Source organism: Lathyrus oleraceus, chromosome 4 (genome assembly GCF_024323335.1).
Source record: "Lathyrus oleraceus cultivar Zhongwan6 chromosome 4, CAAS_Psat_ZW6_1.0, whole genome shotgun sequence".
In the NCBI taxonomy this organism is placed as follows: Eukaryota; Viridiplantae; Streptophyta; class Magnoliopsida; order Fabales; family Fabaceae; genus Lathyrus; species Lathyrus oleraceus.
Window position 1 is genome coordinate 56766207 of NC_066582.1, and position 25122 is coordinate 56791328.

At 35.3% G+C, this 25122-nt stretch overlaps 3 protein-coding genes across 5 annotated transcripts; 1 reads left to right on the forward strand and 2 right to left on the reverse strand.

Moving 5' to 3' along the window:
- Positions 1-3815: 3815 nt before the first annotated feature.
- LOC127073296 (uncharacterized) lies at positions 3816-7125 on the reverse strand. Its single transcript, XM_051014443.1, has 4 exons — positions 5595-7125; positions 5206-5405; positions 4665-4877; positions 3816-4460 (listed from the first exon to the last, which is right to left on the reverse strand). Exons 1-4 carry the CDS (start codon positions 7012-7014, stop codon positions 4317-4319), a joined length of 1977 nt encoding a protein of 658 aa, XP_050870400.1. The 5' UTR covers positions 7015-7125; the 3' UTR covers positions 3816-4316.
- A 2861-nt stretch (positions 7126-9986) lies between these two features.
- Positions 9987-12868, forward strand: LOC127073297 (translocase of chloroplast 159, chloroplastic). The gene is made up of 2 exons (XM_051014444.1): positions 9987-12460; positions 12571-12868. Exons 1-2 carry the CDS (start codon positions 10158-10160, stop codon positions 12659-12661), a joined length of 2394 nt encoding a protein of 797 aa, XP_050870401.1. The 5' UTR covers positions 9987-10157; the 3' UTR covers positions 12662-12868.
- Positions 12869-14332: 1464 nt separating this feature from the next.
- LOC127073299 (probable histone-arginine methyltransferase 1.3) lies at positions 14333-22015 on the reverse strand. Of its 3 annotated transcripts, none has more exons than XM_051014445.1 (15): positions 21621-22015; positions 21335-21397; positions 21059-21161; positions 19358-19501; positions 19171-19274; positions 18982-19080; positions 18814-18883; positions 18503-18599; positions 17699-17753; positions 17010-17093; positions 16478-16555; positions 15867-15970; positions 15590-15762; positions 15346-15497; positions 14333-14800 (listed from the first exon to the last, which is right to left on the reverse strand). In XM_051014445.1, the coding sequence occupies exons 1-15, from the start codon at positions 21792-21794 to the stop codon at positions 14699-14701; spliced, it is 1602 nt and encodes a 533-aa protein (XP_050870402.1). In that variant the 5' UTR covers positions 21795-22015; the 3' UTR covers positions 14333-14698. The 3 variants fall into 3 exon arrangements, with proteins under 3 accessions (XP_050870402.1, XP_050870404.1, XP_050870403.1); XM_051014447.1 differs by having other exon boundaries at positions 14333-14818; XM_051014446.1 differs by having other exon boundaries at positions 19358-19498; positions 21621-22014.
- Between the last annotated feature and the right edge of the window lie 3107 nt (positions 22016-25122).

Sequence of the window (25122 nt, forward strand, 5' to 3'; positions counted from 1 at the left end):
AGATTCTGCTCAGCAGTTCTTAACATGGCGAGCAGTTCAGGAAGAGATTTGTCCATATCATTCATATTGAACTTTAGAACAAATTGACTGAATCTATCTGGCAACGATTGCAAGATCAAATCAGTCGCAAGTTCCTTTCCGAGGGGAAAACCTAATCTCTCAAGGTTTTCCACATACCCAATCATCTTGAGCACATAGGGACCTACAGGGGCTCCCTCAGCTAACTTGCCTTGAAAAAGGGCTTTTGAAACTTCAAACCTCTCATTCCTCGCTTGCTCTTGATAGAGCATCTTCAGGTGTTCGATCATATCGAACGCTGCCATGTTCTCATGTTGCTTTTGCAATTCTGAGTTCATGGTAGCTAGCATGAGACAAGCAGTTTCATTGGCATCATCGACATGCTTCTTATAAGCATCTCTTTCTGCCTTAGGTGCAGAACTAGGAGGTTCCTCTTCAGGAACAGGTTTCTCCAAGACATACAGCTTTTTATCATGTTTGAGGACAATCCTCAGGTTTCAGTGTCAATCCATAAAATTTGTCCCAGACAATTTTTCTTTGTCAAGGATTGATCGCAAGATGTTGTTAGAGGTGTTTGTTGTCATGGTAATCTACATAAGAATTAATGAAAATATAAGTATCATTGACATATTTAATTAGGCCTTTAATTAAATATGCTCCCACTATTTTACTCAAAACAAATGACCCTCATCATTTGATTCGGAAAATCCCGTTGGAAGATTTTCTAGTGGGTCGAGATTCATATTTCACTTCGTTCTAAGTCTGCGTAGGCGGATTACACAAAACTAGGTTATTTAGGTATGAACTCCTTCCAATTGTATCTAATACAACTCTCGAATATTTTAGTTGGGTGAATAACTCTTTATTCCAATCCATCACATGGATAATTCCCAACTCTTACTTCTAAACATATATAATCTTATTATAATTTGTTTAGTCAAGTTTGACCCATTATTTTAACAATTGGATATTACAATTATCCCATCGCACCTTACTAATATAGAACATGCACCTCGCGTAGGCGAAACCTACATTATCCGATACTAGTCTTGATGAGTGTTAAAACTTGGAAAGCATAAACTTAATATTTAATTTGAGGGAATTTGCAATTATTCTGATCTCACCGGCTTATTTATCATATAAATCGTCTCTCACATGCATCAACATACATACACATGCATCAATATACATATATAATGAAACAGTTATGGCCCCTAGTGCAATTGTTCTCCCAAGCCAATGAGAGAACCTAAGCTAACCTAATAACGATATAAGCTTCTCCAAGCAAGATCTTCAAGGTTGTCCTCCTTTGGCACTGACTTCTTTGCTTTCTTCATAACATTACATTACATAAAGAAACTCGTTTTACATACGAGGGAGTGAGATGAGAAAAGAAGTTACATTGAGAGATTAAAAGAGAGGCACGACACGCACGTCGTATTTTAAAACTCAAAACAAAATAAAGGAAAACTAAGGTCATAACCGACCACCACAAGACAATAATAAACACGTTATTATTATTATTAATTCTTTTAATTAATTAAAACCAAATTAAATCTCGACGACCGATCACATTACGCAGAGTTAACCGAACGGGTGAATTTTGCCTTGCGTTAACCGGTTAACCATATGCGTTAACCGGTTAACACTGTTTGAAAATCTGTTCATAATTTGTATTTTGTTTTGCGTTAACCGTTTAACCAAATACGTTTACCGGTTAACACTGTTGAAAAACTATTAGAAAGTTGTATTCCGTTTCGCGTTAATCGGTTAACCATATACGTTAACCGGTTAACACTGTTTGAAAATCTTTTAGAAAACAGTATTCCGTCTTGCGTTAACCGGTTAACCATATGCGTTAACCGGTTAACACTGTACGAAAATTTGTTAGAAAGCACAACTCTTGTGCAGTCACAACCCCAATCGCATAACTCTCTAACAACACAACCCTTGTGTCGTCACTAACCCTGATGCACCAATTTCAGACTGTCAAACACATCTCGATTGTTGATTCAGTATGATTGATCAACACGTCATTGCTTCACCATACTAATGTCGGATCAAGAAGCAAACGACCATTGATCGCTCAAAGGAAAACAACCATTGAGTGTTTGAATGAACGAAACAAGAACACTATATCATATATAATGTATTTTGCATCAGGATTACTTATATCATATATATAATTTGATCGATCTCAATTTAATCTTTGATTCATTCTATTTTAATCGTATTAATACAGAAAAATAAACAGTTATCAGATTCATGGTTTCGTAAGTAGCTCTGATACCACTGAAGGAGAATTGTCATCCAAGGCGCAGCGGAATTTAAAAATTTCTCCATTTAGTGATTCTTACGAATGAGCATGATCAGTGATAGAATCGTTACCTCTTGTGGCGATCACGAACGTTGAACGATGACAACGTCTCTACTCCGTCCACACGAACGGATTCCTTCAATCTCAGTGCTAGCTGCTACAAATGAAGGCTTTGATTGAGAGAGAGAGAAACGGAACGCAAGAGTGACAATGCTTCTACCCAAGGGTTCTATTTATATAACCACTTGTGTGGGCTTCAAGCTAAAAAGCCCACTTAAGTGTATTTTGGTCTATATCTTATAATATGCCCAAAATCACTTAAACGTGTGGTACCTTACCATATTTCGTATTCCACTTAAGTGCACCGCACCTTACGGTGTTCCTTAGTTACTCTATTTCTCATCAATCCGTCATTTGTGTGTGACCCTATAGGTTTTCGCGACGTTGGCAATTATATTAAATCACACATTTAACATAATAAACAGTGAGCGGTATCTAGCAACACATCACTGCTACCCAAGACACGAAAATGTCATGTGATCTGACAAATCTTTCTGTGATAATAATTATGCGTATAATTACCCTTTTGCCCTTATGTCTATATTGAACACAAGGCATAGACCGTGTCATCCTTGTCCAGTTCAATATTGGGTTCATAGACATTTATCATGTTACGCAGGATGGGCAAATTCCATCTAGGTCACTCATGTCCCTTAGCATGTTTCGTGGAGTACCCATCAATTGTCTTTATGGTTATCCAGTTACGGACAACGTTGGATCAGCAATAAAACACTCGACTCGACATCTAGGGTCCATAGTGATTTCAGGTCGAAGAGTGGTATACACCATTATCATCATGGGAATAACTTATGACACTTTGCATAACATTCTATATAGTATTCTCATAGCGGGTCAATCCAGTATGAATATTACTCTTAATATTCATACATATGTTTAAGACTTGATAACTCTTTATCCATGATCCATGAGACGTGATCATCAGTCTACAAACATAATAGTCTTCATGCTTTAATGTTATCCCACTTCACAATAAAGTTTGACTACGGATACTTTAAGAATAGTGTCCTTATGTTTAATGTGATCTCATGATTAAGTCATACTTGATACATTAAACGGATTATCTATTCCAGGGACTTTATTAAACACGCATAATAAAAAAAATGTCTTTTATTATTAATAAATAATTCGATACAAGTACCAAAAATATTGGCCTCTAGAGCTTACACCAACAAAAGTATACTTCCGAATTTAAGAAGAACAATTTCAAGTTTTACAAGGGTGGCTCTTCACAAAGAAGGGAGTAAAGAGTGTGAAGAGCAAACCCCAAACTATAACTATGAAAAAAATGTTGTCTCCAAACAATTTGTAAAAAAAAGTAGGCGTGAACCTTTAAAATCTTGTAGCTGCATTTGTGAAGATAGATATGAAGCATCCACAAGTTCAGATATAGAAACTAAAGTTAAGATGAACTGCAAACACTTCATTTTGCATAATGCGTTGGCTACAGAAACTTGTGCTAAACTCTGGAAAAAAATCTTTCTGCATTATTGCAATTTGAACTGACTTTCAAAATTTTCATTGCACATAGTGCAAAACTATGAATTTCCCCCACATATTACCTACTCCAAATAATCACCTAGAACTTCTATAAGATCATCCTAATGACTCCGGTGTAGACATGTCTCTTGGTGAGACATGTTGCAACTTACATGGAACATATAACTTTTAGAACAAGAAAAAACTTACAAAGAGAAACCTACCACCAAAGTTCAGTCAATAGTAGTAGTGACAAGCAGTCTTCACCTCTGCTCAGCAGTTCCATCAACTCCAACATTTGATTTTGATGGAAGTGACGCACTGTATTTTCATTGTCCACTAACTGTGGTTGGAATGACTGTTTATTCACTATGGGCATTCTTTCTGGGAATTGATAAATTTTCATTCATCTCGATGTCACCAATTAACGTACATTATGATCTTGTTCTATTATTGAGCATAATGCCATCTCAACATCAGTAAGTAGTTGCCCGGCATAGAGTTGAAGCTGCCTCTTTTTCACAACTACTACTTTCTCACCTTGTGATATTATTTCTTCATTCAGTTCCTACAAAACATCGTGTCCCCCCTTAGACAAGTCATATATCAACCAAACACAAAATTATACACACAACAGCTAACTAAAAAAAAATATAAACAAAATTATCAATTTCAATTAACATGTGCAGAGCTCGATAAGAACAGTGAGACATTTTAGTTGATATGTCAGTGCATAGACGTTTTTATTTGATGTGTAAACTTATATTCTTACTTGTATTGACATGGGAAATACAATGGCACTAAAACCGTCGTCCAAATCTTCAAAAAAGGATTCCAGTATAAAACAGAAGTTGTTAGCATCAGCGCGGTCCTCAAAAGCAACAGTATAGAAATCATTACCCTGCTCCCGTTGCTTAGAGGTAAAGTTTAACCTATAGAGAGCTTTCGGACTTTCTGTGTTGGAGTCTCTTTGCATGAGAATTACCTTCACAAAGAGATATGACTGATGGTCAGATGCAAATGGATACACATAGAGGTGCACATATTAACTAACGATTAATTAACCAAACATATTTCTATTTCCCGTGAATCCAATGCAACCAGAAGAATTATCGAGTGTATTTCAAGAAAAGGTCCAACGAACCTAGGATATTTGACTTTGTTGAACTTATATACTTGATACAACTAGAAAATTTCAGGGTCACGCAGCTTTAAGAAGGGATAAACAATGGTGTAGTATTATTGTTTAGTAAGTCACTTTCTGGTTATGCTACTGAAAAATAAGTAAGCAAAATAAATTCACTTGCACGTACTAGAACATAACGTAGTTTCAGCCACCACATATCGGTCCTAGTGTTTCGTTGTTCATGTGCTGAACTTTTCATAGCAAATCCATGTCCTGAACTGCCATTTATACGGTGCACATTATCCTTTTCAAAACCCTGGGAGTTTTGTGTCCTCAATTCTCTTACTTCAGGTGAAGACATCCCAACACTATTCTTCGGGAAACCACCTAAACATGTAAAAAAAAACTCAAATTGTGCTAAATTTCTCCCAAGCAATCCTATATTAACGATTTTACTAAATCCACTAAAAACACATGTAATTTCAGTGCTCTTTTTATTTCAATTGGAAATGTTTAATTAAGTACTGTATAAATAACAAGAAAAGCCATTTATAAGTTATGCATTGAACATATTACCATTCTTTATACTTCTGGCCTTAAATCCATCCTTTGTTTTCATGTTGGGTGTTTCCTTCTTTTCTTCCACATTCTTCCCATCATTTTCAATTTCCCTGGACCTGTCATCAACAGATTTTCCTTTTTCTTCCAATGGAATACCGGAAGCATTTTTGCATGTCACATTTTGTTGATTCAGTCGTTTATCCCCGTCAAATTTTTCTGCATGATCAATAGCCCGACCTCCATAATCCTGAGGTTTTACACTCGATACGCTACGATCTTGTTTCCTTGAAAATCCCTTGGGAGTTTTTGCAGCCTTAGTTGAAGGGCTTTTTTTAATATTTGGTGTTTCCATCTTTTTTTCCACATTCTTCCCATCATTTTCAATTTCCCTGGACTTGTCTTCAACAGATTTCCCTCTTTCTTCCAATGGAACACCGAAAGCATTTTTGTGTGTAACATCTTGTTGATTCACTTCATTATCTCCATCTACCACTCCTGCATGACCAATAGCCTGACTTCCATAATCTTGAGGTATTACACCCGATACTCTACAATCTCGTGTCCCTGAAAAGCCCTTGGGAGTTTTCACATCCTTAGTTGAAGGGCTTTTAAATTTAGATTTTTTCTTAAAGACAAACCCCTCTTTCCCCTTATTCACATTCATACCACCACCCATAACAGAATTTCCACTACCATTCAATCGCAATGCCGTTGAACTATCCTTGTTACTATTTATCTTATTCTTCAGCTTCAATAAGCGTTCAACAACCTCTTTCTCAATACCAAGTTTGCCACTTGAAACGCCACTTTCATCGTCAATTTCAGAATCACCATCCTCGTCCTCTTCCTCTTTCCCTTTCTTCTCTAACTCAATTCTCCTAGCTTCTCTCGCCATTAATTTAATTTCCTCTATTTTCTTTTCCACATTTTGATCCTCCACAGTTTTCCCATTCCTCTTTTCCTTTTCACTTACCTCCAAATCACTCAATTTAGAACGTTGATTTCCCAAATTCCAAAAGTAAATAACCGTTTGAAACACAAATGCCCCAATCAAATACATACCACCGTACTTTAAGATAGCCTTACCAGATACGTTGCCAAAAACACCATTGTCTTTGGCTGCATCCACAGACACGCGTAATTCTTCCAATTCACCAGTCTCTTCAACAGCGACGGTGACATCTTTGCCGTGAACTTCGTCGGCGGGAACATCGACACTGAGTTCATGTTCTTGAGGAGGGGAGAGAATGGGTTGTGGTGTTGGTGGTTGTGGAAGAGGAGAAGGGATGGGTAGAGAGGGTTTCGTTAGGATTTTGAGAATTTTAGGTCGCAAATGGTTTTTCCTATGAGAAGTTTTTGAAGAGACTATAATGAGAGAGTTTCGTCTCGTAGTGGAAGGCGCGTGGAAGGAGAAGAAGCAAGACGAACTCGCCATTGATGCAGAGAAAGAGAAGAAGCGGGTTCTGTTCAGGTTATAATCTTTATGGGCCGAATCAGTTGTTGTGGCCCAGAAGTTACGGAGCTTCCTAGGAATTTGATAGTAACGATATGTTGGAATTTGATAGTTAAGTGATAAAAAAAATCCTCAATAATTTCTTTAGGCACTACGGAAAAATATTTAAATGTTTTTAGATTTTAAAAGAGTACTACCTGATTATATTTAAATGTTTTTAGATTTTAAAAGAGTACCATCTGATTATATTTAAATGTTTTCAAATTTTAAAAATGCATCTATGAACGTTTTAAGTTCTTTCTTAAATTCTTAAATAACGTTAAAATATTTTGAAAAACATCTTCGTTTATTTTATGTAGATGTATTTTTGTAACCTATTAGATATGCCTCCACGGGCTCCTTAGCCATCAATCCCCCCTCATCCTTTCAGCGTTGTCTCTAGTACATCAATGCCCCAGTGCATCCGTCTCGATAGCATCTAGGACCTGCCTCACATCAGACATATCATGGAATATACCTTTGTCAATGCTTGTCTGCACAATCTCCACAATGCAACGATATTTAGACAAATACATCATCAACATGATCTAATTGTGTCTCCTCCTCCTCTAGTATCTTTTGATGAGCTGACATCGGTGGATCTTTTGGAGTAGCATATACCATATACGAATGTGACACCCTGGAGAACAATCTGATGTACCCGTCCATGTTGCTCTAGTCACTCAGGGCTATGGTACTTTGTGCCTCCTTCGGTAACAAATGATTCTCATAATCATCAAACATGTCAGACATCAGTCTACGTGTCAAAGCAGGAGGAGCATATACAACAAGGTGTCTGAGAAGGTTTGAGTACCCGAACTTCCGCATGACGCGCTCGGGAAGATGAGGAGCAGTGAGACGTGATTCGTAATACTGAGTGTCTGAGAAGGTCTGAGTCACACAAATATGTACTGAGATCTTTTCGAGTTTAATCCCTTAAGTGAAATGAAACTTGTTTTTGTTTATAAAATTTCATAGTAAACATATCGTTAATCTCAAATGGCTCATCATAAGGAATATTAAGGTTCTCGTAAATGGACGATATGGGAGAGTCACCCACCACTTTCATTTTCATTTACAGGTACACCTCTTAGGTTATCCATGAAAGACAAAAAAAAGGATAAAAAAAGGCAAGGTAAGAAATGGTACCTAAGAAACAAGACGAAGAAGAGGAAACAATTTGAACTTAGAAGGGTCGACAATGTAAAGGTCCTAGAAAATTGAAGGACAACTGGGAACAAGAATCGTATAAATGATAACGTGAAGGAGAAGAAAGCACAAAAATGACAAATGTAAAGACAAAAGGGGAAAAGATAGTTGTGAGAAATGTCAAATGAAACCTTATATAAGAAAAGGAAAAGAGAAAACAAAGTCATAAAATGTGAAAAGTTAGAAGATCAATAATCAACGGTTTAAATGGAACCTAAAAAATACAAGTGTACTCAAGTTCACTCGAGTGAACTAGGCAGACACGCCACTCCTTAGCTTAATTACCTAGAGTCACGCGTAAGACATTCATCGAAACGTCCCAATGATTAGACATGGATTTAATGAGGTTGTCCCTGCAATCTTTCCACTCTTCGACACAAGTTCATAGACAAAGGGATGCACGACCCACTTTAGGAGACTTTTGATATATCATGACATACCAAGCCTAAGGGCAACTCTTCCGGACGGTCTTATACCCAAAAAATCCAAAAGGCCCAATCCAATCCATCCTTAAATAATCGCATTGGTGCTAAAATAGGTACAATTTTCTCATCCAAGTGTCACTCTATTTCATATCGTTCAAATACTGACTTGGGTGTTAGAGTGCTAACATTGCAGGTCCATCCACACCACCACCAGAGTGGAACGTAACACCTCATTTTGGAGTTGCATCAACGATTCTGGAATTGAACAATATGGATGACTCTCACTTTTAAAGAAGCATATAATTTTAAAGGCCTCCTGGTCAGATGCTTCCTTTAATCAAAATGGTTTGGCATGAAGATATTTAATGTCTAGATATATTATTATTTGGATATTAATTCATAATAAGTTACCTACTGATGATAACTTTTATTCTAGGAGTTATGTCATTTCTTTTCAAATGTGATCTTCGTGATACTGGTTTGAAATTATCTTTACATATTTTTTGCTCTAGTCATTTTTTTAGAAACTTTGAAGTTAGTTGCAGAATATCACTGATATCCCTATTGATACTAATTATATGCAACATATCTTCAACTCTTATGACAAAATTTTGACCTGAATAATGCAAACTTGTCATCCATAATGTCATTATTAATATATTTAACATTATTTTGGTTTGTAGGGACACTTTCAAGTTTTCAAATAGAAAATATGTTATCAAGTCTATTATATCTAACGTCTCACACGGTGAAAATTGTACAAACTTTTATAGTACTCTGAACATGAAAAAGTTGTGATTTTTAAAACTTTTAATGTGAAAATTCATTTTCCTAAAACTACTAAAATTAAATAGATTATACGGTATTCCTCTATAATATCTTAAATAACTCAGATGAAACAACTAATAATAGTTTTCAATTTTTATTCCTCTATTATACGGGATTAGAGTTCGTTCAAACTAATTTCTAAAAAAGAAAAATCTATTCAAATTTTTATTTTTAAAATTAGAAAATTCGAATCTTTCAAACTAGAATATTCTATTTTTCAATTTTTTTAAATTGGCATAATCTTTTTTATGAAATTCATGATGAAAAAAAAGGTAAATTTGGTATTTATTAAAGATAAATATTTTGGTACTCATGCATTTAAGTTGGTAATTTTAGTGCAAATTGTTTTAAAAATTTAATTTAATTTAAAATAAAATAAAATAAAAAAGTAATATGATTTGACTGATCGAGGATATAGTACTCAAGGACACGGGAGCATTCCCCTTTATTAAATTAGTTGGGGTGCAAGGGTTAACGGAATGGGTGAGAAGTAAATATTTCCAAAAATCGCTTCATAGGTATCAAAAGGCCCAAATTCAAATTCAAATCGCTTCGATTCGACGGTTAGCCACCTGCTAAGAGTGGCTACTGGCTATCTCTAACAAACAAACAACTCCTTCATTCATGGCGTCAAATTCGAAGGCATTCGTCTCTGCCTCTCCGATTGTGACCGCCGGCGAGTTCCCTCAACAGATGAATCTCTCAAGTTCCGTTCCTATCCGAGCTCCTCTCACCCTTGATGATTCTGATTCTGATTTTGAACTTTCAAGTGACGCCACTCTTTCCGAAACCGCCTCACATTCTGACCTAGAAGCTCAATCACAATGCGCTTCTCAAGAAGAAGATGAAGAAGAGTGTTTTGAACTTGACGAAGAACTTTCACCTCTCGTGCAATTACCTTTGCGTGTTACTCCTTTCGCTCATTTGTCTACTTACGATGACGAGGAAGATGAAGAAGACGAAGAAGATGATTGTGGTGAAATGTTGAGTGCTGAGAGTGTGGCGGAGAATCTTGTAGGTGCATTTTCGAAAGATACTGGTTCCGATGTTTCCATTGAAGCTGAGAATGACATTGCATATGGACAAGGTCTTCGAATCAGAGTAGCTTGTGAAGAATACTCTACTGCTAGTTCAATTGATTCTGATGCCATGTCGCAGTGTTCGCAAGAGAATTTGGACAATGAGCAATTTGAGAAGGTAAGTGTTGCCTTAAATGAATTTGAAAATGATGAGATCGAACTTTTAGATAGGAATGATGAAATTAGGGTTGAGTTTATTGAGACTGATGATGTCATGCAAAGGAAGTTGGAAGTTGTTAACAACACCGAGACCTCGGATATGGTGGAAGAAACTTCCAATGCAGATAGCTTATTGGAGTCCAATGCCAAGGGTTATATTGACAGTGTGATGCTGGAGCAGAATACAAGTGTTGACTATTTGGGAGAACAGAATCCCCGAACATGTGAGTATCTATCGAATGCCTTTCCTGAGAATTTTGAAAATAGTTTCGAACATTGCCAAGAAAATATTGAATGTAGTATAACTGAAAGTGAGAAACTGGTAAGCATAACCGAAAGTGAGAAACTGAATAGTATGATGCTGGAGCAGAATACAAGTGTTGACTATTTAGAAGTACAGAATCCACAAACAGGTGAATCTCTAGCAGATGCCTTTACTGAGAATTTTGAAAACAGTGTAGAACATTGCCGAGAAAATATTGAATATGGTACTACAGCAACTCGAATCATCTCAGCTAATGGAAATCTAGGTGTTGTTGCTGCTTCTCATCAAGGAAGTGAAAGTGAGAAACTGGGAAGTATAGCTGAATCTGTAGTTGACTCAAAAGCTGTATTGGATGATTCTTCAGTTGGTTTTGAATCCAATGGTGATGCTTCTGAAGGTAATAAAATTCAAGATGTTTCTGATCGTGCACTCCTTCAAGAGTGTACATATTTGGAAAAGGGTCTGTCTGAAACTGTTTTAGGTGTTCTGGACGAAGATGTGCTGTTTTGTGATTACCATTCACGTGAAGATGAGGAAACGTTTTACGCGGGAGACACTGTAAATAAAGAGGCTACTATGGAGCTAAGCAATGTAAGTCAAGAATCAAAAGGAGGTGGTTCTGCTTTGGATGATGATGATGATGATGTGGAAGAGTTGATGTCAGCCCGCTTTGAGCAGTTAAGGGAACAAATTTCAGCTCTCTCGATTCTTTTGGGTTCAATAGGATCCAGAAAGAACTCTCGTGAAGAAGAGACGGTCATGAGTCCACATGCAAGAACGAACTTGCCAAAGGATGGTGCGAGAAGTCAATTAGTTTATTTTGATAATGATTGTGAATCAGATTGCAACTCAGTTACAGTCGCTTATACCGATCAATCCAGTGCCCATTTCCTTCAAAATCGAGCTAGTTTCAGTTCCTTACTAAGTGGTGATGCTCAAGCTGGGTTCCAATTCCAACACAACATAAGTGAAAACGAAAAGGAAAAAATACACAAGATACATACCATAAGTGTGAAATTCTTGAGGCTTGTCCATCGAATAAATTTCTCTCTTGAAGATTCCTTGGTTTCAAAGGTTTTATGCAGGTTGGTTGCAGATATCAGAAGGCGCTCACATCAAGAATTTGTGATTAGTTCATCAAAAGTATTAGCAAAAAAGATTGAAGAAGATTTTCAGGATGATTTAGACTTTTCATTGAACATTCTAGTTCTTGGCAAAAGTGGTGTAGGAAAGAGTGCAACCATCAATTCTATTTTTGGCAATAAAGTGGTCATGACAGATGCATTTGAACCTGCCACAACTTCTGTAAGAGAGGTTTCTGGAACTGTAGACGGAGTCAAGATCAAAATCCTTGACACACCTGGTCTCAGGGCCCCTATGAAGGATCAAGGTTTCAACAGAAAGATACTTTCATCAGTAAAGAGGTATATGAAAAAGTTTCCTTTAGATGTCATTCTCTATGTTGATAGAGTAGATATCCAGACTACAGATATAGATGATATACCGATATTAAGGTCAATCACAAATTCTCTAGGTCCATCAATATGGCAACAGGCAATTCTTACTCTCACTCATGCTGCTTCTACTCCATTGGATGGTCCATCGGGATCCCCTCTGAGCTATGAAGTATTTGTTTCTCAAAAATCCCATCCTGTTCAACAATCAATCATCAAAGTAGTTAGTGATCAGTGTCAGCTGAGCCCAAGCTTCATGTGCCCAGTGTCTCTTGTCGAGAATCATCCATTATGTGGAAAAAATATATCGGGGGAGAGTGTGCTTCCCAATGGACTTAGATGGAGAACCCAGTTATTAGCTTTGTGTTTTTCTCAAAAGACCCTATCTCAAGTGTCTTTGGTTTCAATGCCTGATAGTCTTCTTGATCATTGGAAGCACTTTTTGTTCCAGAACCATTCCCAGCCTCTGTGTCATCTATGTTCTTGTTTGTTGCAGTCTCCTGCTCGTCATCTAAAATTTTCTGCCAATTGGAATTGACTTGGACATTCTTTCAGTGATGAGAAGACATGAAAAGATTCTGGCACATCAAGAACAATAGTCCTGCAAAGAAAGTCCAGAGGAGAAGTTTCCACGTTTCTGTTTATTTCAAGTCTAAGTTTATGGTGAGATGTCAATTCAAGATAGTAAATAACTGGGGTAATGATCTTCATTGCCAGATTATCAATAGTGCAAAAAAGTTGGTACATTGTAGGTAGCTTTGTTGCTGATTTAAAAATACGAAACAGTATTAAATTTTCCTTGGTTTTGTTTGTGTGGACGGGCTATTTCTTGCACTGTAAGTTTCCAATAACCTCATGCATATTTAGAAGAAAAATTCCTTTGATGAATTAGACAAATTTAATGCCTTTAAAAGCATGGAACATATTTAGATTATCAATACAACATGCATTGAGTTGACATAGTAAACTTATATGAACCCAAAATATAAAATATAGTAGGGAGGGAATCAAATAATCATAAACTATGTTCGAATCGAATCATGCTGCTAGTTGTGCAAATAATTTGTGTTGGTCAAGTCTATATATAGCCGTTAGTTGCAAACAATTTATGTATTTGATCAAATCTATATAAAGTTTTGCTCTGCGACCTCCATAAATGGATGTGGGATTGACCCTCTTGCATTTGTCCGGTGCAAGGTCGTATACTAGAATTTGAAATTTGAAGAAAAGAAAAAATCTCTTTCAACTCATAATTGTGTTACATTTGTTCTAGTATGCACCAAGAAGTAAGGCTTGTGTAAGGTGGTTCACATTATAAAGATAAAAATTGGGTTTTCTTGTTTGAAGTGAGAATTCCGTGCTGATACGAGTCTACTGCGTGTTTTTATCTCATTTTAAGAATTAACAGATTAAAAAAGAGTAAAACTAGCTTCACTCAAATTTAACCTTACATTTTTGTTCTAGCAAAAAAGGCTTAATCTATTTGGCTGATTCTCATATCCTCCTTCCCTCTACCACTCCGAGCCATGTCTTTTTCTCATTTTCTTATGTTTTTGACAATTATTTTTTTCAAGTATGTTAACTAATCTATTGCAACCTCTCCTGCATTGATATGTTCACTAATTTCTTAGCTTATATAATGAAAAAAATCAGGTCAATTTTTAGCAAAATACTTTCTAAAAAAATATAAGGGATTTTTGTTTTGTCAAGTAACCTAGCTGCTGGAATACCCCCTTTAAAGATGAATAAATGGAGTGCCGTGGATTTGAACTGGGGCATACACCGAATTTCCCTGACAGGTACTGCACACTACCAAGGACACTAAAGTTTTAAAAACCAGAATCAACCAATCAAACAATAATACATTAGCAACTCTGCAGGTTTGCATTTTCGCTGTGGTGTGAGCCTTACAAGTTTACAGTAAATATTCTTCCCATCTAATCATACAAATGTAAAAAAATTCCAGATCATGCAATACATTGAACTCCTAACTTTGCAAGGCATAGGGACCCGATATATTGTTGGTTAAATAAAATAAAGCAAATGAGTACAGGATCTGCAGGATACCAACCCTCACAATGGATAGAACATAATGTTTGATGAATTTACAGGCTAGGAGGTGTGTCCAAATAAAGACAAGGTCCCCCAACTTGCTGTGGCATGGAAAATTCATGTTACAAACAGAAGCTCGTGTTAGGAGTTATTGAGTTAAATCTTCTGCATCAGGGAATCAATCTGAGCACACGAATTAGGCGAAAGCTGTTGCATTATTTCTGGTTCTTCCAACTCATGTGATTGGATATTTATATCCTGTCAAAGAAAGTGTCACTAATAACATCAATGCAGTGAAAACTAAAAACACGAAAACAACGAAAAACCCTGTAATCTGGAAAGTGGATTGATTTTCTATTAACATTCTGCATTTTATCCAACAGACCAGACCGGATCTGGATCCTCTCCAATGACTAGAGAGGTCCGGCGCACATCCTCACCATTAAAAAAACACCGCATAACATGACAAAAAGTAGGAAAGGATTCGTTTCCAGACAAGAGATGGAAGCAGCTAATCATCAACATTTTTTTAATGTAAAGAAGTATTGTCTAAAAATATATCATGTCAGTTTTAGTAAATCATCAACACTTCTTAACGAGTAACAATTATTCCCAATTTTGATTTATTCTCAGTTGAATGAAGATCAGACTATGAATTCTGAAAAAATCAACTGGTAGAACTGTAGAAGGGAATGTGTGTAGCCCAAAATCTGATCTTCCAAACTTCCCCTAGGTTTAAATTTCTCTGAATTTCAATTTACAGTGAGCAGGAAAAAGGAAAGACAAGACAATAAATTCGATACCTGTGTCTGTACAAGTGGTTGAGATTGCTGATCTTGAGCTAGAGGATAAGCTTGTGCTTGGGACATTCTATAGTAGGGTTCTTTCAGATCAAGCTTGCAAGAAGATGTCTGAATAATCCCTCCTTGTTCAGCACCAGGACCCCACATTTTAGCTAATGCAAATTAAAAAAAAAAATTGTTAACATCATAATGCAATTCATGGTAGTACAGCAATAAAAGAAAAAGAAAAGATACAAATACCAACCAGACAGAGTTAAATGAATTGTATAACTCTGTGCACTGTGTGCAATCAAACGAAGCCTGCCAGTAATTTCTTGTCCTGCCATGACATAAATTGGCTGCGATAGAACACAGCGTAACTGGTACCAATGGGTTGTGGGTGAACCAGGAGCAGTGGTAAGCCACCTTTGTACGGTACTGTAAAATTTTAACAATTTAAGCAAATCAACAGATAAAAACAATAAGGAACCCTAGATTAATAAAAACTGGTTAGATGTTTTTACAATAAGAGGAATGTTTACCTTCCATTGAACAGTACATCAAACCAACATGCCAACCCATGTACTCTGGTGCCTACAGAGGCAATGAATCTCAGAGGAATGTCAACTTCATACAAATCTTCTTCCTACAGAACAAAAAGTTAATTGGTCAAATTTATTGGCAACTTTACTTCATGCATTGAAAGAATATAATGTTTCATAAGGAATAAATACAATCAAGTCAACAACTAACAGTATACCATTTGTACAAAAAAATTATACAAAACGAGGAAGAAGAAAAAGACCGCTTTTTAATATAGTTTTGAAGAAATTTTCTTCTTCCAGAGAAAAAAGAACAACTCAATAAAACATTGATCACCAGAGAAGAAAGAACAACTAATAAAACAATGATCACCACATCCAGTCCCAAAAAAATACAATGATCATCAGAAGAGTGTCTTACTTAAAAAATAGTTAAAATAAGGAAATAGTTGTATTAAAATAAATATTATAGATGGAAAAATGAATGCAATAAAAATTAAACAGCTCGATTGATAAAAAAAAAAGTGTAATTTTATTACTGCAACTGCCAAAAGGACCTCTGGAACATACAAGAACAAAACAATCTTAGGAATAAGAAATTTGATTCTTACCTTCATTTTGGTGAAGTCTAATACATGGAACACCGGGGGAGCTATTAACAATCTTGGATCAAAAGCATCCACCACAGGCTTTTTGGAGTACAAAATAGAACAAAATGTGTTAGTTCAAAATTTTAGTAACTAGAGTTCAATTTAACTGCAATATAAAACACTATTAATTAATGATTACCAACTAAAACCTCGAGATTTCTATGTCAACGGCATTACTTCTAATTTTGAATGACAAACATTAATAATAGGTGTTGATAAATACATATCAATACCATTGTCATATGAATAAATAATCAAATACTTAATGTCTTAGAAATGGATGATAAATTTTTAGAAAATAAAAATGGATGATAAATTTAAATTTGATACATGTACAATAATAAAAAACTATATCACATTTAATCTTTTCTCAGTTCAAGGAGAAATCCCCACATACACAAACAATCATCTCAGCAATTTCCAAATGAAGTCTATTCTCACAGAACCACATGTAAACTTCAATAAATTTCTGAAAAACAAGCTAATCTAATACCTGAGAAAAATATCCTTGAAATGCAGTCCCGTGTAAGGGTGTCAAATCAACGCCATAATAGTTTTGCTGCTGCCAGAACAGTGCCTGGACAAAAGCAATTGGTTTAAAATAGAGAAAAATTAGTATCGCAGAGAAAAGAATAGTCAGAAAAGCAGAGCAAGATTAATAAATCTGTAGAGGAATGATATCCATGGAGCAATTCTAAAACATGAATTATGAAATCAACATTTTACAAAGTAAAATGTTTTGGTACTCTGATTAACAGCCAGTCAGGGGAAGCAAGGTTACAGTTTAGTATCATAATATCATTGAAATCCATTAGAAAGAAAATTGAATCAAATCTAAGCAAGAGATGCTTTAGGTTGGCTTCTTTGCAAACCTGAATACATGATAAACATAAATTTTGTTTTTCATTTTAAACTGCTGCAACTCAAGGCAGCAAAACAATCCCCTTTTAATTTTATAGATGCATGGGAAGTAGTATTAGATAATGAAAGAAATGCAAATGTGGTGTCTGGGAAATCCTTTTAATTTGAAAGATGTATGAGAAGATGTATTAGATAATGCAAGAAATACAAATGTGGTGTCTTTTTATACATAGGCATACAATTATGCACCACATTAGCATTTTCCACAAACAAAAATTCATCACTAACACACACACATATACACACGAACACATTACACACCTTGTTAGCAATTTCGATAAACAAATATTCATCAGTGAAAGGCGCCATGTGAATCCTGCACCGGTAAAAATCTCAAGGTTAGGAAAAGACATTAATTAGATGATTAGAAACATTGCGGAGGAAATCAGCATAATTCCAAGAGCCTAGTTGTTTCTATTTTTTAAAGAAAAACACTTAAATTAAAAAAAAAACGGTTTAAAAACTTGACGACAATCAAATGTTCTTCAGACAAAAAATATTTAAAAATATATATTAGTGATCTCTGAGGAGCACAAACAATTTATTTTGAATGGAAAAATAACCACTAAAGGTTTTGTAAGCTTATCCAAACAATTCAACAAATTTATCATAGAAATGCCTTTTATAAGATTGTCCAAACAAAATCCTATACCATTGTGCAAAGTATATCATTTAGAACAAGTTAGGATCTACTCCTTGAAAACTCATACTTGGCTAAAGAAATTAAACAAAATGTAGGCACAAGGCACATAAATGACAACGTTCAACATATGTTAATTTTGGATAGTAGGCACAAAACACACAAATGACAACGTCCAACACATGTTAATTTTGGAAATTATTGTGAACAACCAGAGTTTGCAATAGATTTTAACATTCATAAAATTTGTTGAATTGTCAGAACCATTTGGAGGAAAAAACAAACAACTTTAAATGGAAGTATATCAATTTGAAAAGGAAGATAGTTATCTGGCAATAAACTCCCTTAGTAGAATAATATTGTCATGATCATGTTAGTATTGCCATGTCCGCTACAATAAACATAAGAAAGGGAGCTAAGTTTACCTTCCCACCCCAGGAAACATTTTCCCAGTAGGAGTGAGAAACCTATCTCTGGCAATGACATAAGACTCCAGCATTCTCTCATTAACTAACAAAGTGCCTGCATAACAACAAAGGAATTTTCCCAGCTTATAAAACACTATCATTTCAAAACTTTGTGCAGCAACTTAACATTTAGTTCTACACTACAAAGCAACAAAAGAAGAAAACTACTGTATTTGACAAGACAACATACACATGTTATAAATTCTAAATTGAATAGCAACACTTTTATTTTATCCAGACTTATCAAAGGAATCATAATATGAGCTTACCCATGGGCTCTGAGATCAGAATATCTGCTTTCTCTGGCAACTCAACATCCTCAACTCTACCTTTAATCACCTAAGTAAAATGATTAATATGTAAATTAGTTCGCTGAAAAATAAGATACCTACTGAAAATTGATTGTTATAGCGATAAAACTATGAAATAAATCTCACTGTAATTCGTTGAGCCAGTGTTGGGTTTCCTGCTATAAGTTTACGGGCATATTCTGCCATTTCAGATGCTTCCACAGCATAAACATGTTTTGCACCGGCCTGAAACACCAAGATTTTTCATTTAGTTAGAGGCAACGACACTATCATATGCTACAACTAGGATTGAGCAAAATTAAGATGTTGAGCTACCTGAGCAGCAAATAATGACAAAATACCGCTACCAGCACCCACATCAACTACTACACGGCCAGTAAAATCAGCCCGGTTCTCAATAACCGCGGCATAATAAGTTCCTATATCATGAATGAATTAGTAAAATAGTCATGTAGAATTCAAATTTTAAAAAGGGGACCACTAGAATACAACAAGGTATAACCTGTCCGCACATAGTCCTGCAACATATTTTGCTGGTGAAGAAGCTGTCCATAATAATGAAAATACATTTTTGCAGAAGATGCCTCTATCTTTTCATCAAATTTGCTTTTAGAAGTTGTTAAAGTTCCATTTGGTAAGCTCCCTGCTGGAATAAAAAATCAATATGTAACTAAACTAATATCGTATAAGGAACATTTGAAAATAAGAAAAATGAACACTGAAATGTATAAAATATTAACATAAATATATAAATGAATAGCGCCTAAGTGTATCATGATCATGATCCATGTTAAAAATGAAAATTTACAACCAACCAAAAAATTTGGCAGGAGACTCAAGACAACAATTTAAGTGTCAGCCAACACCAACAACAACAAAGCCTTAATGTTCTATATAATATCATGTTACTATCTAATTTGTTAATCATGAGATCTTAATAGTTTCTCTTATAGTTTTTCTAGGTCTTCATCTACCTCTAGTTGTTTAACTTCTCTCCATCTGATCTACTCTCGTTACAACAGAATCTACATGTCTTCTCTCTACATGCTCACACCACCTAAGCCTATTTTCCATCATCTTCTCTACTATAGATGCTACCCAACACTGTCAAATATTGTCATTTCTAATCTTATCTGGTCTAATTTAACCACACATCCAACGCAGCATCCTCATCTCTGCTACACTTACTTTATTCTTAGGCTAATTCTTAACCGCCCAATATTTTGTCCCTTAAAACATCATAGGTCTTATCGCTGTCCGATAAAATTTCCCTTCAGTTTGAGTGGTACTTTTGTGTCACATAAAACCCCTGAGGCCTTCCCTTCAGCTATGACATGGATCAATTTAATATGTTGTTAAACTCGGCTGCTCCGGCCGTTATCTTGGCACGGATCAGCAAAATCAAGAAAACTGCGTCAGGTCGTGCCATTCCGTCACATATGGGTGACTCGGCTTAAACAACCGCAATAATGGAATTGGATTCAGAACGACACCGCATCAGAGCGGCCGCTCCAGCCGCGTCAGCCGTAAATGATATTACCCTTACATTTTAAAGGATAACAAGATTATTTTATTTGCAAACGTGTTTTGCTCGAGACTTGTGACTTTTATTTCTAAATATGAATAATTCATGAATTTTGACTAATTTATTTTAGATATTTACAATTATGTGTTCATTAATATTAACTATATTAGTATCCGCGTCACTAAAATATCGGCCGCTCCGCTTCGCGCTCCCGTTCCATTCCATTTTTGAAGATGGTCGTGCCGTGCCGCAATCCGAGATTGATAAGATAGGTGCCAGCCATATGAAGAAAAACTTAAGGATACTAAATCAACGCTATCCCGTAAGTACTCGCAAATAAGTCTAATGTAACATGAGAAATACTGCAACTAGAAGAAGAAGAAAAATCCTTGAACAATAAAATATGACAAGTTCCTTTTTATTCAAGCAGGTACTTGACAACAAATAAGGTTTAGCTAGTATTTAGTAGCACAACTTACATTAGCCCAACAAATTTCCCAGCTTGCCTTATACCAGACATCCAATTTGCAATTTGTGTTCAGTGCACCAAAGAAGAAAATTTGTTTAACCAACAAACGTGTCGGAGGATAAAGGTTTTTAAACAATGAGAATATACTAAAGAAAAAATGCAGCACATCAGAAGCTATTCTACAATAAAGTTTACACATTTACAAGCACCTTGAACATTGGCTTTCTTTATCCATTGTTGGACGACAGAATGAAACGCCTCACACTCCTCCTCGTTTTTAAACTGGATAGTGACTCCAGTAGAATATGACGCCTGATTCAAAAATAGCACACTTCAAATGAATATGAATGCTCTGTAAACATAAGCATAATCAAAACCTCAAAGAGGATCAAAACCAGCCTCACCAAAACATAAAATCCATCAAAATTAATCCTTAGATCTTCATCAATGTTAAATAGCTAAAAAAATAAGATTATAGTCCATACCGCTTTACCAACATCAGAGCCTTCCATAATGCAAACGGATCGAACAGGACCTAATTTGAATATCTGTGAAGTTAAACAACAAATGAACCATCTTTAAGAGATCCTTACACAAATAGTCCTCTCATTCATTGAATAAAAAAGCAAAACTCAGCATTATAATTTTAAATTGAAAGAAAATTTAAAAAACCTAAAAAACACAAACTTGTATATCATGTGAAAAATATTGATTGAATATTTATTGAAAAGCTAAGAAAAAAGAGGAAAGTAAAAAAAAAAAAAAACGAACCTGAGCAGTTCGGAGATCAAAATTGAGAGAAATCTCTCGAGATTGTTGATGAATATGGAGGCCATCGGAGGTGAAGCGAGCAATTCCCGGTGAAGCGGCATCGGAAGAAAGTTCCGAAACCGATGAGAGAGTGAACTCTCTGTTCTTCCAAGTTTGCCCTAATAAATCCTCCATTGTTGTTGTTAATATCACGACCAAGTTAATTCTTTTTTTTCAATTAAAGCGATATAAATTGATTTTTATTGATGAATCTTAGTCATGACATGAAATGAAAGTACAAGAAGAAAGTGTGAAGTGTGAGAGAGAGTTATATTTAAAACAAAACTAGGGTTTGGAAAGATTGAGAGCCGCCCAAAGAGAGATAGAGTGAAAAGCGGGAGATAGTTGAGTTTCACTTCACTAAAGCTTTTTTTTTTCTCATTTTTATATTTTTTTATTATTTTTATTATTTTTAATAACAGTACTATTAATAGTACTAGTTAGTTCAGTTTATAATAGATGTGTAACTGGAGTGTAACTACCAATATGTGAAAAGAACAAAAACGAGTATTGCATATTACTAAATTTACTCATCAATTTATTTAAAGGACAATAAGTCGATGAGACTGTTAAAATTCTAAATATAGGTCTAAAAACAATAGTATTAGCCAAATAAACTTAAACCTTATGATTAAATCCTTATTTTTATTTATTTATTTATAGTGATTTGTCCAACAGTAGTATAAATGCATGTCACATATTTATGGTGTGTTTTTAAATTTTTTGAAGTTTTCTTTTATTCAATATTTATTGTGGGAGTGGGTCACCTAAGTTTTTAAAATGTATTCCTCAAAATATGTAATGTTCGGGACTATGAATGTCTATATGTAATGGAAGAGAAGCAAATTCATCGGCTATGGAGGAGAGGAATGATTGTTAAACTTCTGAGTCGAAGAATAGGATATAAGGTGTTGGAAACGAGGTTGAAGCATGTGTGGGTGTAGAAAAGGTGTTGTCAATATTATTGATCTGAGTAATGATTATTATCTTGTAGCCTTTACGCACAAAGTTGATAAAAATGCGGCTTTATTTGATGGATCTTGGTTCATTTATGATCATTATTTAATAGTCAAAGAATGATGTTAAAACTTCCACTCGACTAGTGATACAATCGAAAATGTGGTTGTTTGGATTCGAATATCAGGCCTTCCAATAGAGTATTATGGTGCAAAGGTATTCTTCATTGGTAATCAAGTTGGTAGATTTGTAAAAGTTGATAAGAATACTCTACAACTGGAGCGTGGGAAACATGATAAGCTATGTGTTGAAGTTAACCTCACTAAACCACTTTTAGCTATGTTTACCATCAAAGGGATGGAGTGTAATATTGAGTGTGAATGATTTTATTTTTTTGTCCATAGCATGTGGGAAATTTTGGCATTATAAGGAAGGGTGTTCGGAAAAAAAATGTCAAGTCCTAACTAATGGTAAAGATGCAATAAATTATGAGCAATAAGGTTTAGGAAGAGAAACAGGAAGGAAGATAACTAAAAGGGAGCTTTATGGTGCATGGATTATGGTTCAAAGGCAGCGTAACAACCGCATGGTGACGGAAGGGCGAGGAACACATATCTAGCTAAAATTAATGAAGATTTGACATTAAAAGGATTGAGACATATTACCTTAAGTGAGGAAAGTCCATCAGTAAATGTAGATCCATCTATAAATGAGGAAGAGAAATAAGAGCAAAGAATCGAGACATTAAATGAGGAAACTGGTTTGAATTTGAATGGAGCTATTAATAATAATTTTCATGCAGAAAAGATGGAAGGTATTTATAAGCATGCAAAAATGACACATGAAATAAACGATAAAAAAGGAATGATGTAATAGTTAAATTAAAAAGAGTAATTACCCATGAAAGGTGTCAGTTAAATTATTGATTTGAGCAATGATTATTATCTTGTAGCCTTTATGCATGATGTTCATAAGAGTGTGACTTTATATGATGGACCTTGATTCATTTATGATCACCATTTAACAGTCAAATAATGAAGTCGAAACTTCCACTCGACTAGTGATACAGTCGAAAATATGGTTGTTTGAATTTGAATATCAGGCCTTCCAATAGAGTACTATGATGCAACGGTATTCTTCGTTAGTAATCAAGTTGGTAGGTTTGTGAAAGTTGAAAAGAATACTATACAACTATAGTGTTGGAATGTTGAAGTTAACCTCACTAAACCATTTTTAGCTATGTTTACCATCAAAGGGATGAAGTATAATATTGAGTATTAAGGATTGCATTTGTTGTGCATAGCTTGTGGAAAATTTGGGCATTATAAGGAAGGGTGTGCGAAAAAATAAATGTAAAGTCCTAACTAATGGTAAAGGCGTAATAAATCATGAGCAATAAGGTTTAGGAAGGGAAACAGGAAGGAAGATAACTGAAAGAGAGGTTAATGGCCCCTGGATGATAGTTCAAAGGCAACGTAAGGGCCGCAAGGTGACGGAAGGGCACGGAACACGTATATGGCTAAAATTAATAAAGATTTGGCATTAAAAGGGTCTAACTTTATTACCTTAAGTGAGGAAATTCCATAAGTAAATGTAGATCCATCTATAAATAAGGGAGAGAAATAAGAGCGAAGGATCAAGGCATTAAATGATGAAGCTGGTTTGAATTTGAATGGAGATATTAATAATAATTTTCATGCAGAAAAGATGGAAGGTATTTATAAGCATGCAAAAATGACACAAGGAATAAAAGACAAAAAAGTAATGATGCAACAGTTAAATTAAAATGAGTAATTATCCAGGAAAATCAGCTAAGGCGAGTAAATTGGCAACACGTGGAACAAACTCATCCAAAGGGAAACAAGTGCAATTAGTAAGAGAAAGATGGGAAACTATGGTAAAAAATATTTAAAATTATTAAAGCATGTTTCCAAATATCTAATAATGTGACTGTTGGTGATGAGGAAAATGAAATGAGAATGGATAATGTGTGGTGTGTTTGACTAGTATGAGGGGTGCAGGAAGCAAGAAGATCGAGACGTCTAGTTTAGGCCCTAATTTTGGGAGTCGAACGGAATGTGTTATGTTCGGGAACTATAATGGATGTTCCAGCTCCATGGCGGAACCAAAAATAAAGAGTGTTGGATAATAGTTGATCTTGAACGATGGCTCCGATCTTATTTACAACGACGTATGGTGAACCTGAATGGTTAGCACTCCAACATCCAAGTCAGTTCAAGATTTAAGATGAGTATAGGAAAATTAGAGATAAGAGAGTGTGTGCCTTCTTATAACATGTGAGTTGTTTTTATATATTTGGTTAAATATAGTGGGCTTGAGATGGATTAGGACCTTGGTCAATTGGGGCCTTTTGGTTGGTCCAGAATAGTTGCCCTTAAGGATTTACGAGGTACTAAAGAAGTTAGGGGAAGCCTTAAGTATCATTGATTGACCTCCATGTCGTAGTTTGGAGTTTTTGTTACACTGATTGGTTACTTTAGGTGAA